The sequence below is a fragment of the Orycteropus afer genome, unplaced genomic scaffold (assembly GCF_000298275.1).
Source record: "Orycteropus afer afer isolate SDZICR_OR568_19922 unplaced genomic scaffold, OryAfe1.0 scaffold00005, whole genome shotgun sequence".
In the NCBI taxonomy this organism is placed as follows: Eukaryota; Metazoa; Chordata; class Mammalia; order Tubulidentata; family Orycteropodidae; genus Orycteropus; species Orycteropus afer.
In genome coordinates this window covers 10,915,804-10,931,683 of record NW_006921592.1, presented here as the reverse complement: position 1 = coordinate 10,931,683, position 15,880 = coordinate 10,915,804, and the positions used below count along the sequence as shown (strand labels likewise).

General features: G+C 41.0%; 1 protein-coding gene across 1 annotated transcript in view; it reads left to right on the top strand.

Moving 5' to 3' along the window:
• LOC103195150 (guanine nucleotide-binding protein G(q) subunit alpha) overlaps window positions 1-14,202 on the top strand; it is a 370,619-nt gene extending 356,417 nt beyond the window's left edge. Inside the window, exons 6-7 of the mRNA XM_007938628.2 lie at window positions 11,130-11,283; window positions 14,012-14,202. Of these exons, the coding sequence (XP_007936819.1) occupies window positions 11,130-11,283; window positions 14,012-14,202 (345 nt within the window). The remainder of the gene's footprint in view (window positions 1-11,129; window positions 11,284-14,011) is intronic.
• The last annotated feature ends 1,678 nt before the right edge of the window (window positions 14,203-15,880 follow it).

The following is a 15,880-nucleotide window of genomic DNA, read 5'->3' as shown; positions in this document are numbered from 1 at the left end:
CCCCTCCTTGGGTTTCCGAGGCAGTATCACTATGGAAGTAGATTGCCCCATCTTCCTTCCGAGGAGTGGCTGGTGGGTTTGAACTGCCAGCCTTTTGGTTAGCAGTCAAGTGCCTTAGGCACTATGCTACCAGAGTTCCCAAATATGTAAGTATAAAATAAGAAGCATACAGAGCCAGAGGGTAATTGCTAAGTAGAAAGATGAACCTGCTGTGAAATAGATTTAGAAGGGAGGCTGCTACTTGGTCAGTTGACTGAACTAAAAAACAAGAAAATTACTAAAGAAGTAGTCCTATCTTTGAAGGCTGTGGGCTTTCACATCACAGACCGCTATATGTTTGTGGTGTTTCCTCTTGCTCATGTTGTAGTTCCCTGCCCGCCTGTGTCTAGGGATGGGTGACGACTCTCCTTGCCCCTTCTCTCCAATCTCTGTTTCTGCCTTTCTCTTTCCCTCTTCTCCTTTTCTCCTCCAGCACACTCAGAGTTTGCACAGGTTCATTCAACAAGACCGTGTTCTGTGATCTCATCTCAATGCCTGGAAACCTCAGACCTGGAGGTAATAGGCAAATGCGTTCTATTCCTTGGCTTCCCTAAACATCCTGTGTAGGCAGGATACATTTAGATATATGAAATTTACACTATTTAAACCTGGGGAGCTGTCTTCAAGCCTAGAAGTATGCTAAATTTGATCTCAAATAATCCCTCACTCCCAGATTTGCAAAAACTAAGAAAATTAGGGAGGAAATAATACCTGTCCAGCAGAGTTCAGTCTCCCTATCATTCCTCTTGCTGCTGTCTGATTTGGATTACAGTAGTAGGGTGATTAGTTACAAAGCTGTTTTTAGTTCTTTCTCATTCCACCTGCTCCATTTATATGCTGTATCTTTTGTTTTCTTGGATTGCTATGGGGTTGAGAGTATTGAGAATTTCTAGAGATCTCAGGGATGAAACCAAACCTTTTAGACTCACGGCAACCCCATGTGTGTCAGAGTAGACCTGTGCTCCACAGGGTTCTTGATGGCTGGTTTTTCAAAAGTCGATTACACGGCCTTCCTTCTGAGGTATCTCTGGTTGGACTTGAACTGCCAGCCTCTGATTAGCAGCCCAGCATGTTAACCATTTGCTCACCCAGGGCTCTAATTTCAAGGATATATCCCCTTGAAGTGTAGAGAAACTGAGCAATAAAATTCTCTGACTTAGTGAAATTGGCAGAAACCTGGATGTTCTTTCAGTTTCTCATACATCAAATAGATTTGAAAGCATGAATAGATTAACTTTTTGTAGCTCTAAGGAATGGAAAGATTTCACTGGATTTATAGTGTGGCCAAAGATTTGACATGAGTTGCCTCACCATGAAGCCTTTATGTGGAAATTTCAAAATCTGTGATAGTAGCTACCATTGACAGTTACTGTGTGCTCAGGTCATAGCTGAGTAAGTGTGTGAATCATCTCTCTTTCTCCTCGCAAACCCTTTGAGGTGCGTTGAGCTGTACCCCTGGAAGATAGGAGGATACTAAGACTCAGAGAGGTTCTGTCACTTGCTCAAAGTCACACAGAGTGTATGAGGCAAAGCCATGTTTCAAACCAAAGTCTCTGGCTGGCAGCCACAGACCCTCACCACTGGCCGCACAGCCTGTCAGTGTGCTCTCCTTGCCTGGCCACCTGTCTGCGTGTATCCTCAGACAGCAGATGCATGTCAGCTCCTTGCCGTTCGTCCTCTCCCCCCTCCTACCCCCAGAAACAGGAGCTTGGCATAGAATGTATTTTGGATTCTCATAGTGTTGACATTAGACAGGACACATAACAATGTGATCCTGCTGCAGATAGAAAGTCAAACACACCAGGCTTTTCCCTAAATAATTGAGGAAGGAAAGGAATATGCAGAAGACCAGGCTTGCAAATTTTTTTTTTTTCATAAGGCTTTGGGATTATTTGTCTTTTGAGTTGTTACATTTATTTACCCAATAGATAAGGAAATATAATAAATACTTGAGAGAACGTATTCCTAAACGCTTGTTAGAGAATTGAAATCTTTTAATTATTCAACATTTAATAAGTTGTAAATGATAATAGGTTTGATATAAATTTGACCTCATTATGGATCATTGCATAAAAAGTAAGTCAACTACTCTTACTCTTTTAAAATAATGATCTTAGTAAGAAGGAATTGGTGAGGTGTTCTTTAATGAGCTATGACTGAAGAAGATAGAGTGAAGTTTGTCATAGTAATTAAAAGTAAAGAGTGGGATTTAAAATGTCCTATATGGATTCCTGAAGCATAAAATTGCATATTCTGTTGATCTCCTTCCATTATCAATTTCAGAAGCAGAAGTGGCTCCAGTGAAAATGGTACCCCATGTAGGCAGTTTCATTATGTGTGGCAAATGAAAGAAGCGCTGCTAGCCTCTAGGCATTGAAATTGAGTGTGAATGTGTGGGCAGCAGATATTGTCTTAGCCTGTCATTCTGAGGATCTGGGTTAAAACATATTTTAAGGAGTTATAAAAATACTTGTTTTTCCGTTCTGCTAAGCAATGTATTTATTACTTCACAGACTCTTTGTGTACCTGGACGTTGCTTATTATATAGAGTATTTGGCTCTGCCTATATTTTTTAGCACAAAGCTCAAGGAACATAGACTTGCAGACACCAGAATGGTTCATTGATAAGCAAGTTTGTGCATCATTCAGATTCTCTGTGTCTCTTTCATACCAAAGGGCATCTCTCTGGCCTGTTTCCCAAGGTCCACCCTACCTCAGGTAGCAGCTGAGAACAACTGATAGATAGGTTAGGAACTCAGGGATGACGCTATTCAACACTCTGCATGCTTCTTTCTTGAGTGTTTAGTTTTGTACTTAGGGACTACATGCTAGATTCTACAGGGAATGTAAAAAAAAAAAAAAGTGTTATAAACAGAAAAGAAAAAAATTACCAACAGGGAGAGATAGGCAGGTGAGTGACTTGTGTCATGAAAAAAAATGAAAAACCTTGGTCTAATTTGTATTCTTTGCTGAGAAAATAAGTGAATTTTGTGAGAACACGTATTTATTGGCAAAATCATGAAGAGTTGCAAATCTATTAAAATGGATGTTCAAGGCTCTGGTTTGAAGCTGGCTTTTTGGTGGAGGGAAGTACCAACTTAGCAGAAAAGGATACAAAAAGAGGGCCTACTGAGCAAGCTCTAGGTCTCTGTGGTAGCAGGGCGAATAGACATGTAGCTTTGATAGGTAGGCCCTTTGATAATTTGTTATGCAGAGATTTGTGCTAAACTATAGCTGGAAGAAAGCTAGCTTCCAACTGGGGTCATGGGCCAAGTTCACTGGATCTGACCTTCCCTTAATCAGAGAGATGTTTGCACATGAGCCAAAGGGAAGGCAGGGGCCTCCTACCTCCAGGCACATAATTATGTCTCATGTTCCACATTTGAGTTGTCCAATGGAGCTTCCCACCGAGCTTCCTACATGCAGGCCTTGGAAACAAGCATGCCCTCTGCAAGACTGCACATTGTTTCAGGAGCACAGAGACTGGGGCACAGTGGTCTTCATCGAACTTAGCATGTTTGCGCTATCCCTGCCCCCACTATACAATGCAAATGAGAAAGTTTCTCATTCTCAGCGCAGAGAATTTTCTTACTTAATACATGAGTTAACAGACATCAGAAGTCTTGGTGAATCATTTCAATTACAGAATTTTCACGGATCTCCTCAAGGGCTCTGAACTTAGATCTTCTCATTTGCCTTGCTCTGCTGTGCCCTGCTTTCCTCTTTGCATCTCTAATTCATCTGTCAAGATTCAAATCAAGACTTCTTTGAAGGCTTCCCTGACCCACTCCCCAAGCAGTGTGATACTGACTTCTTTATTCCCCACTCTATGGAGCATCATGTGGATTTCAATTACCCCTTCACACACCTGTCTTCCTCACAGGGACTGTATCTTCAGCATGCTTTCATCCCCAGCATCCTACAAATCTGCAATATGTATCTGTTGAATGATGGGCAAAATAGCAATAGGACAATGTGTGCCTAAGGCAGGAAGGAATGAGCCCAGGGGACTCAGAGAAGGATTGATTGGTGATGTTAGGTTGATCTGATCCTTGAAGGATAGGGAGTGAGGACCGCATTGTAGGCCATGGGCTTCCATGGCAGTGGTGACAGTGAGTGTTTCTCTGTAGAAGAGAACATTCGTGTAAGGGCTCAGGTTGAAAATGTACACCAATAGCAGGCTGTGCTAAGCTATGAATGCAGACTACAGAACTTGGGACTTATCCTTATAGGTGGCACTAGTCAATCCTGTTTAGCAGGGGTTTACGTTAAAAAGCCATATTTTCTGGCAATTAGTTAGAGATCTTGAAATGTAAAAGACCCCTTGCAGTAGCTTGAACAGATCAGCCAGGGAGGATTCTCAACAATCAACTGTTGGGACCCAGCTCAACTGGATACCGTTCCAGTTGTGATTACAGCACGTGAGCTGGTAGGCTGCCTTTTCCCAGGGCCAGGATGAGGTGAATGTTTCCTAGTTTCACTCTGCTCCTTTTAGCCCATGGAAGGAGGACCCGCCTGATCAGTGAGGTCTGGGCGAGTCTGCTATTTTCGTGGCCATATTTGCAAGAGGCAAAGTGACTATAAAGAAACCACCAGGCCCCGTTCTCCATGCGCTTACAGCCTGTCAACAGACACGGTGGCCTGTTGCTCCCCCTGTTTTTGTATGCAAGAGAAACCAGGCAGGACCAACTTTCACTGGCTCATTCTAATTCTTCTCTTATTCCAGCTTTCTTACCTGCATCACAGAGTACACGCTCTTGATTGGAGAGGGACAGTTACTTTCAGTTCCAGGGAAGTAGTAGGGTGATGAAAAGGAGTTGGAAGCCTCCTTGCATCTCAGGTGTAGGCCAGGCCCATCCACATAGTTACGAAGAAGCCCTTGGTTAGGGATAGTAAAAACTCTACCTATATCCTAGAATCCCTGGGAATCTTGTTAAAATGTAGATTCCGATTCAGCATATCTAGGGTGGAAGTACAAATTTTCAGCAGGGGGATTGAGCCAGAATGAACCAGTTCAAAGCCCTGTATAGAGCACAGTTCTACTGTGACACCCAGGGGGTCAACATGAATCAGAATTAACTTGAAGGCAACTGGTAATTAGTATCATCTTTTCTGGCACTGTGCTTAAAGCTTTGGGCTGCTAACCAAAAGGCCAGCAGTTTGAACCCATCAGATATTCCACAAGAAAAAGAAAAGACAAACTGCTTCTGTAAAGATTTACAGCCTTGGAAACCTTATGGGGCAGTTCTACTCTGTCCTAAAGGGTCTGTATGACTCGGAATCAATTCCATGGCAGTAGGTTTGGATTTTTGGGTTTGGTTTTTCTTGAATGTTTCCTGTTCGACTAAAACCCCGAGAGAGAGAGAGAGAGAGAGAGAGAGAGGTGAACATTAGCACCCCTCCCCAAACTTCTTTACATTTTTTTTTCAAAGGTGAACAAAACCATTGCTGTTCTGTCATCAGTCATACATATGACTCCCACATTGCTATTTTGTTTTCTTCCTTGAAACCTTCTCCATTGGCAGATGAAACACAGAGTTTAATACCATGACATAGAGACTCCTGAGACACCTGCTTCCTTGTAGATTTCCATTTTTACTTCAGGGAGTCAATTATGCCTCATTTTATGCATGTGCCATTATCCTGTGAGGCATCATGAAAGTCTGTCTCTCTCTCTCTTTTATTTGTTCTTTCCTATGAGGATTTCGGGAGCTCTGGCAGCGTAGTGCCTAAGGCACTTGACTGCTAACCACAAGGCTAGCAGTTCAAACCCACCAGTCATTCCTTGGAAGGAAGGTCGGGTAATCTACTTCCGTAGTGATACTGCCTTAGAATCCCAAGGAGGGGTCGCTATGAGTTGGGTCCAACTCGACAGCACATAACAATAATAATGTGAGGATTTCAGAAACTCTGATGGCACAGTGGTTAAAAACATTGGGCTGCTAACTGAAAGGTCAGCGGTTTGAACCCACCAGCCACTTCTGAGAAGAAACGTGAGGCAGTCTGCTTCCATAAAGATGTACAGCACTGGAAACCCTATGAAGCATTTCTACTCTGTCTTGTGAGGTCACTATGAGTTGCAATCAACTCGATGGCAGTGGGAGTTTTTAATGAGCATTTACCCCTGGTGTTTTGATACAGACCATATCTGGTTGTAAATAGTCTCCCATAGGGAAAAGAAAAGGCATAAAGGTTTTTCACTGCAGAGTGAAAAATCGTATAACATAAAATAAAAATCTTCACTCATCTTAATTGGGAAGAACAGAAAGAATGAAGTTGTCACGGTTAGATTTTTTATTGCAGGACTCAGACACTCAGCTGTAGCTGTCTGCATGTATTTCTTAGCACATAAATGGCACAAAACCTCACCCTTACTCTTTGTTGTCCCGGACTCATCCAGAAGCTTTCTGCACCTTCCATACTCAAAGTGTGGTCTGAGTTAGCTGCACCAGCCTCACCTGGGAGCTGGTTAGAGCTCCAAAACCTGAGGCCCCTCCCCATGCTGAATCAGAATCCAAGTTCTAACAAGAGCCTCAGGTGATTCAGAGGTGCATTAAAGTTTGGGAGACCCAGCTCCATGCTTCTCAAATTTTAGTGTGCTCCAGAATTCCCTGGAATCCTTGTTAGAACAGATTCCTGCCCCCACCCTTCAACCACAGCAATTAAATTTGGTGGGTCTGGTGGTTGAAGGCCTAGAGATGCTGATGCTGGGTCAGCTGCCCACTTAGAGTATGCTCTCTAATTTTCCCCTGAATTAGAAACTTATACCACAGGCCACTCAAACCTCAGTCCACAGGCACGTGGTAAACAGGGAAATAGCCAAGAGCAGCCCAAATTACATACAAGGCAGTGCTTCAGTGGAACCAGGACAGTCCAGAGGCTGTGTCTCCAGTGTCCTGATGCAGCAGCACTGGGCTTAGAGGGACGGCCACCTAGACAAGTCCTCTCTGGGACACCATGCTGGGCTCAGTCTATTTTCTTCTCTGGCTGCTGCCCCAGAGGCTGGTAAGGGACGGGGAGGATGACCCTAGTCAGCAAGGTACAATGAAAAATATGTGAAACTACTCACTACAAATTAGTAAGTAAGCATAAGTAAATTCATGCTTGCTAATTGGATACTCTGTCCCTGTCAGGGATAGTAAATTTGAAAAGAGGCTTTGATTCTATAGGAAAGTGTTTGCAGAGACTCTGATGTGGTGAAAAATGTGAAATTGTTCACTGTAAACTAGTAAGTAAGCACAGGTAAACCTGCACTTACCTTGCTTATTAAGTAATCCAACACTGGTAAAAAGCCTCAGACCAGCCTTAATATCTTTCATGAGAGAGACCTCAGGCACCTCCTTTTGTGTTAACCTCAAGATTTATCTTTTAAGGATTTCAACTAGTGTGGGCCCAAAGAGAACACTTACATCACACCCCTTCTGGGAAATGCTAAATGAAATGATAAATCTTTCTAACACAGACATATACCACTTGATGCCAACATGTGCACACCTACCCTCTGGATAGGTCTTCTTTGAAGACCACAGTGCAACTTTCTAGCATTTCTCTAGCTATAAAACTCAAACTCATTGCCATCAAGTCAGTTCCGACCCATAGCGACCCTCTTTGGGCTTCCAAGGCAGTAAATCTTTATGGAAGTAGATTGCCTAGTCTTCCTTCCACAGACTGGCTGGTGGGTTTGAACTACTAGCCTTCTGGTTAGCAGTCAAGTGCCTTGGGCATAACAAACAGGGAACTCCCACCAGGGATGCCACTGTCTAACTCTCTTTAGATTCCTTTTTAATTCTTTCAATTCTTATTAGGACCTTTGCTTCTCCTAGGTCCTAAAAATTTAAGCCAATTAAATCTCCAGCTACTCGGTATTTCACAGTGAGTATTGTTCTCAGAACTGAAAATGTTACCACTATGTGGCTATGGTAATCAAGTAAATGGCTATACCTGTGTAGATAGAAAAGGCACTACTTTTAAAGGCTGTGCATGCCATTCATACAAAAAGAAATGTATGCAGTGAAATAAATATGCCTTCAGCCATGAAGCAATCTTTCAATAGATCATTCTCACATTTCATAAGTATTTAATTATGTAAGCAATTATAGGTGTAAAATCAACCCTTCCGTGACCCATGGGACATATAGTGCCTATCTACATTTTCTGCCTCTGGGGTTTAGTAGGAAGCCGCTATCCCACTTTTAGTGAGTGCTGCTATTTGATGGGTCCTGCATAACTGTGTCAATATGAAGAAACAGGCCTCATCCCACAAACCCCAGAACCAGAGACACCTTGGGATGTATGTGTCCCACTACTTGTATTGAAATCCTTATTACCACAAAAAAAATTTTTTTCATTTCATTAAAAATGCCTTCCATGACTGAAAACACATGGTGTCAAGAAAAAAGTGTAAAGCAAAAAATAATTAGGTTTTCTTTTTTTATTATTATTGTGATTTGGGTGAAGGTTTACAAAGCAAATTCACTTTCCACACAGCAGTTCACATATACTTTGTTTCATGACATTGACCACAGTTTACCACAATGCAACAGCTCCCCTCCCACTTCCTCCCCAGAGTTACCTCTTCTCTGTGTCCATCCCTCCATGCACTCCTGCCCCCTGAGCTGTCTCCCTGTGCATAAACAGCCATTCTTTCTCCCATGATTGTTCTCTCCAAGGAGTGTATCTACTTGAGGTAAATGTTCAACTCCAAAAAATAATTAAGTTTTGAAAAGATTGAAAGTTTGAAGAGATTGGTAACTATCAGTACCAGTTTTGTAGAGGTATGCTTTTTGAAAAGTACACTCTTTCAACTTGATTTGGTTTGTCATACATTACAGAAGAAAAAAAGAAAAGACAGTGTCAGGATCTTAAAGGTTGTCCTTGCACAGCTGAGTGTCCTGGAGGTGACTTGGGAAAGAGGGTTATGTAGAGGTACGTACTTGACCTTTGTAACTCTGTACCATGAAGCATACGGAACATGGCATATCAGGAAGACAGAATCTGAGCAGAAGAGATTATAGCTTGAAACTGGAGTGAGAAGGGTCTCCACTTAACCATTCATTCATTCCCTTTTTAAAAACAAAGGACACTAGTCATTGCTGAAGGGATACTGAGTTCCTTTTTGGGGTGATGAAAAGCTTTTGGAAATACCTATTAGTGATGGCTGCCCAACAGACGTGGTAAATATAGTTAATGTCACTGAATCATACACTTGAAAATGGTTGAAATGGCAAACATTTCGTTAAATTTCAAAAAATAAATAATAAAATATAGTGAAACATCCAGAGGCATCACCAAGTTCAGGCACAGTTTGACCAAGCAGCTAAAATGGTATGAGCAGAACCTGGTTCCTTTTTTTCTTCCTGTTTCTCAGCTCTGAATTGTGTTGGCTGCTTGGCCCCAGGCATTCTTGTTGTGGTTTCAAATTGGCTTTTAGAAGTTCCTGGGATACATGATTCCTCTTTCACATTCTTTATGAAAGCAAGTTTCTCTGTCCCAGAGTTCCTAGTACAAATACTGGGATTAATTAGACTAGTTGAGGTGCTCAGCTGAACTGATTACTAGAAGCCAGAGAATGGCCTACTGTGACTTGGATTCAGAGTCGGCCCTGAACCAGGCTGTAAGCTGGGAGATGGGATCCTCCAGTTTAACTCACTGAGGCACACACTAGCAGGGAAGGCGGGCTCAATCCTATGCAGTTTCTTCTGCCCAGAATTCGGTCATAACACATAGAACTAGGCCAAGAGGTGGAAAGCGTCATCTTACTGTGTGTCCAGGAAGAAGTATAGCTATGTACCATGTTTTTTATATCCTTGGGGAAAGAAAATCCCCCAAATGTGCTGCCTTTATCTGACCTGAGGGTGGGAGTAATTTAGAGGGGGAGGCGGAGCTGATAAGATACCGGAAGAGGCTCTGAGGCTCTTGAGCTATGGCTGTGAGTACTTTTATCTGAGAGGAGTGCTTTGACTCATAAGTAGCCTTGATTACCATCTTCATTTATTAAAACAAGCTGGCACACTTCTTAGAACCCATTTAGTTTTCTGTTACCAAGGTAGGCTTAAAAATGTAGCTTCAGGTAAAAATACTCAAAAATGCTGAAGATGTATAACCACGTGTCTCCAGGTAATTATTATTCGTAGCACCACAATCTGTATGGAAATTAGAGTGAGAGATAGGGATGAAGTGTGGTCTAGTGAACAGGAAGTATATGCTATAAAAATATTTTCTTTGCTTTTGCTTATCAGAGGATTGACTGGTTGTTTTATACTTATATGTTGTTGTTGTTGTTTGCTGTCGAGTCGGCCCTGACTCATAGCGACCCCTCCTTGGGTTTCCGAGGCAGAATTACTGCGGAAGTAGGATTGCCCAACCTTCCTTCCGAGGAGTGGCTGGTGGGTTTGAACCTCCAGCCTTCTGGTGAGCAGTCAAGTGCCTTAGGCACTATGCTACCAGAGCTCCTTTATACTTATATAGTAAGTGGTAATACTTACAGAAGGAAGATGGGGCAATCTACTTCCATAGTGATACTGCCTCGGAAACCCAAGGAGGGGTCGCTACGAGCCGGGTCTGACTCGATGGCACATAACAACAACAATACTTATAGAAATATAGATGTGCTTTGGACCAAGAATTAAATAACTTTGTTTGATTGTTTAAAATAGAGCTAATTGTATAGCCTCAAATAAATACAGTTTAGGAAACAAAATGAAGCCTGGCATCCAGTCCTTAGTTCAGATCATAAGTATTTAACCTTGAATGGATAATTTCTGGTGGAAATTTCTGACATTATGCCAGATATAATAATTCTCTAGACTTTGCTTATTTTCTATTTCAGCCTTAAAAGCTTTTTCAGCAAGTCATATTTTTTTAATTACTATTTTTCTCTTCTCCATGTCAACCTGAGAGTTTGCATAATGGAAACAGTGTCATCAGTCACTTGCATATAATTGATGATAAAACCTACTACAGCCCAACTCTAGGCTACAAAAATTGGATGCCTACAGAAGATGCATTGGACTTAGACAATAAACAAAATGCACAAACTGAGTAATCTCATAATTCACTTCTTGTGTGTGTGTGTGTGTGTTTTTTTCCAGAACCGAATGGAAGAAAGCAAAGCACTCTTTAGGACAATTATCACATACCCCTGGTTCCAGAACTCCTCGGTTATTCTGTTCTTAAACAAGAAAGATCTTCTAGAGGAGAAAATTATGTATTCCCACCTAGTTGACTACTTCCCAGAATATGATGGTAAGTCGGCACTCTTCAGAGCAGCTGAGTAGGTGGGGGCATCTTTTGCTTCCCCCCACATACAACAGCTAACACATTCCAGTGCACTAGGGTCCCTGTGAGTTGAAAGTAACTCAGCGGCACACAACAACAGAGTTACCTTTGCTCTCAGAAGTCTGCATGTTCCAACTGATGGATTACCAACTACTGTTTGCTCTGTCCTTGAGTGACACAAAACATTTCATTCCCTGATACAGGTGAAAGAGAGAAAGAAAATAACTTCTAATATGTTTTGAAATAGCCATATCAGAGCAAGGAACAACCCAGAAGTTTGGATTAATTAAACATCAGTCATTATTTTTCCCTCTTATCTCCCTTTTACTTGGTTATAGTCTGGCTCTGTCTTGGGGAAAAAAGTTTTGTGGTCAAGAGCCCATGCTCAGAAGTCCATCTGCCCAGGTAGAGGGATGGTATCTAGGTGATATCTTCCTAATCCTTTTCCATATCTCCTTTGTCCAATATTTCTCCAGATTCCCCATCACTGCAAGCACTTCCCTTCGAACCTTTGCTCACCGTGAATGCCTTGACATTTGAAAATGTTTCTTTCATTGTATATCTGCCAACAATGCACATAGGAAACTTGGCTACTAAAAAAGAAGAAAAGACACTGATTTTGTTATTCACAAAGCAAACCCAGCTGTCATGTCAAGAGATTCAAAGCCCTTGTCAGATGAGCTAAGACTGAAAAAAAAAAAAACAACCCTGGGCCTACTCTGCAGTGTTTTTATAATAAACGTGTTTATAGTATTATAAATTTCACACTTCCACATTTCTGCACTTACAAGGTCTTAATCATAATGAATGCTGTTTCTGTATTTCTCTTCTGAAAGGGAGATTACCATTTCCACATGAACTTGAATCGCAAAATTGTTCATAGAGGCTCGAGAACTTTGTTCCTACTATGATGGGTATAATGATTTCTTTGTAGTTTATGTTTATTCAAATAACATGACTTACCCTTAAAAGCATAAAACACTGCAAGAACTCTTCAATGAAATTGAGTCTAGTTCTGATATACTTTAGGGTCAAAAAAGGAAAAAAAAAAAAAAAAAGTAGTTCCTTCTTTCCCAAATATATAAGTACATTCATAAGCCACAAATAGAATGTTCTTTTACAAAAATGAGAAGCTTTTCTAGCTCTTACAAACTCTCTGGTTTTAAATACTTTTCATTGCTACTCTAAAATTAGTAAGTTAACAGTAGTACGTTGAAAAAGATAGGACCTTAAATAATTACTTATTACCTATCATTTTTAATTGTGGTACATTTTTCATTCAAAGGAGCTCTGGTGGCATAGTGCCTAAGGCATTTGACTGCTAACCAGAAGGCTGGCGGTTCAAACCCACCAGCCACTCCTTGGAAGAAAGGTTGGGCAATCTACTTCCGTAGTGATACCGCCTCAGCAACCCAAGGAGAGGTCACTATGAGCCAAATCCAACTCCATGGCAGTGTGTTTGGTTTTTTTATTTTCATTAAATATCATACTAGTCATTTTTGGCCATCCTTCTTAGTCATCAACAAAAATTTCAATTCTGGGCATTTAAAGTTATTTGGAAACATTTCTTTTAATTGCTTAACTTTGAATTATTGATTTGTTTTCATGGCTTTTTCTCCCACTGGCAATGTTAGATACAAGTAAGCTCCTAGGAATAATCCCCAATTTGCAATAAACATAAAGTTGGTTAGAAAGGTTTAAAGTTGGTGATCTGAAATGCAGGGGGTATACTGTTAGGAACGGCAGTCAGGCCCTTGGTAGAGTCCTCAAAGAGGCCCCTGCCCCAGCCAGTAGAGAACAAGAGTATTGACAGAAGACACATCCTGGAGGGCCTGAAACTTACTGGAAACAATGGGGGAAATGCAAATACAGAATGGCATAAAGGCTGATGCAAGGGGAGTGCTCAGCCTGTGAGGCGGAGTCAGCTTATTATTCCAGTAAAGCAGCAGGTTTTAAATTAGTATCTTTATCAGGGTCAATTAAATAAGCATTTAACTGATTTTGATAAATACATCACATTCCTTTTTCAAAGCATTGAGGACGGTGCTTGGTACAAAAGAGACCTCCAATAAATGTAAAATAAAATATAAACCACTTTTTTTTGTTATCCCACATAGTAAATTGAATATTGTCTAAATGCAAGGTTCTCAGGAACACTGGTAGTCTATAGAAATGAGACTGCAGAGGACAATTATAGATCAACCTGATTTTAAGGGACAGATGTTTTGGTTTGTCCTCTTAGATTTCAGTCTAGAGAATTTAAAATGATCCGTAATTGAGGTAGAGGGGAGATTGGCAAGAGGGATTGAAAGTGGCTGTGTCTGCACGCACAGTTAGAATATAGCTGAAACCAGCCCTCTTACTTAAGTCCAACAGAAGAAAAATACCACTGCCCTGGTGATGTGATTCAGAGCAGAACTGAGTCTGGCCTGCAAGCCATCTGTCTGTTTTCACCCTTCCGTATTTTGTGGATGGAGAAACTGACAGCTAGATGGATGGATGGACAGATGAATGGAGGGATGGGCAGATAAAGTGACAAAGAGAAGAAATTGCACATAGTAGTGCTGGGGAAAATGACCAACACAGATCATTTAAGTGCAGATGTAATCCTCTATGCAATTACACATTTTGAGGAAATGATGAAGGAATGGAGTTGCAGCTCAGCTAACTGTTCTTTCCCTTCCTTGGCCAACAGGACCCCAGAGAGATGCCCAGGCAGCTCGAGAATTCATCCTGAAGATGTTCGTGGACCTGAACCCAGACAGTGACAAAATCATCTACTCGCACTTCACATGCGCCACAGACACCGAGAATATCCGCTTTGTCTTTGCTGCCGTCAAGGACACCATCCTCCAGTTGAATCTGAAGGAGTACAATCTGGTCTAACCGTGCCTCCTAGACACCCACCCTTCCCTTCCCCGGTGGGCTATTGAAGATAAACAAGAGGGACTGTATTTCTGTGGAAAACAATTTGCATAATACTAATTTATTGCTGTCCTGGTCTCTGTGTGAGTGTGTCCACAGAGTTTGTAGTAAATATTATGATTTTATTTAAACTATTCAGAGGAAAACCAGAGGATGCTGAAGTACAGTCCCAGCACATTTCCTCTCTCTTTTTTTTAGGCAAAACCTTGTGACTCAATGTATTTTAAATTCTCAGTCATGCACTCACAGAGATAAGACTTGTTTCTTTCTTTCTCTCTCTCTCTGTCTCTCTCCCTCTCACTCACTCACTCTTCAGTTTTCTTTTCTATTGAGCAAAACGAAGCTGGTTTCCCGTTTTCCTAACACATCCCTCTCTCCTGATTTTTCCCAGGTTACAATGGCCTTTATCCTAGTTCCAATTTTGGTCAAGTTTTTCTCTTGAATGATACAGTCAGGACAGTGTCATTCAATTTAAGCCATCATGTATCAGTTTAATTTAAACTGGATAGTTTTTGCTGAAGGATTATAAGTATTAATAATATGGTTTTCATTGTATTGCTCTGGGTACAGACATAGAGGTTTTTTAAATATTGTCTTGTCTCACTTTGGAATAGGACAATGAATGCCCATCTTAATGGTTAATTATCATTTCTTTTGGATTTTTACCTTCAGCCATAACTTGCTTACTCAGAGAATTACACAGAAGTCAGCAAGGCAAAGGCAAGGACACACAGAAAGAGTCCTTTCTTTTAAAATGTCACGTGCCATTGTCCTCCCTCCCTCCTCTGCTTCTTTTTTCTTCCTCGTCTGCCTTCTGTAAATCCCAGATGCCAGAAAGTCTGCCAACAGACACTACATTATCCCCAGTGGCTGCTGCCCAGTATCTTTTAGCAGTTTGCTCTTAATTTTTTTTTTTTTTTCAGTTCAAATTTTTTCTCCCTTTTTTTCTTAGTATTTGGGCCACAATTTAAAAATAACTTTTATTATGGATATATGTTGCCAAAGCTGGCTTTTTTGTAAAAATAATAATAATAAAATTTTAAAAATAAATAAATAAAATGTAAGAGAGAAAGACTGTGAAGCCAAAAATGACTGGCTGAGAATGAACCTGAAAGCCAATTGCCAAACAATCGGCAACTGTAAATTTGATTCTCACGGTCCGTTCTTTTCTTTGTCCTTCAGATCACGTAGCTTAGTGTCCACGTTCCATGTTCAGTGTCCGAATCGGCATTGTGGAAAACTGTGCTATGTGGTGCAACATGAAATCTGCTGATGTCTCTATTTGAAGCCAGTTTTACTCTCTTTCTCTGTGTTCTGTGAGATGGAGCAAGTCTGCCAAGAACAGTGGCTTATAGTATTATTCTGACACCTTTAATTTGCAAACTCTGAAGTTCCTGATGATAATTTACCATCTTTGGGATCTTCTTAAAGTGGTGACTGATTAAGGTGAACTTAAGGAAGCTGTGTGGACTTCACTCACAAGTAACCTCCTAATGTTCTATGGAACATGTATTGATGTCACTGAACCCACTAGGAGAGATTTTTGGAATTCTGTATGTGTAATTTTTCAACAAATGCAAAAAAAAAAAAAAAAACCTAGATGGATCAAAGACTTAAATTTGAAACCTAAAACTATTAA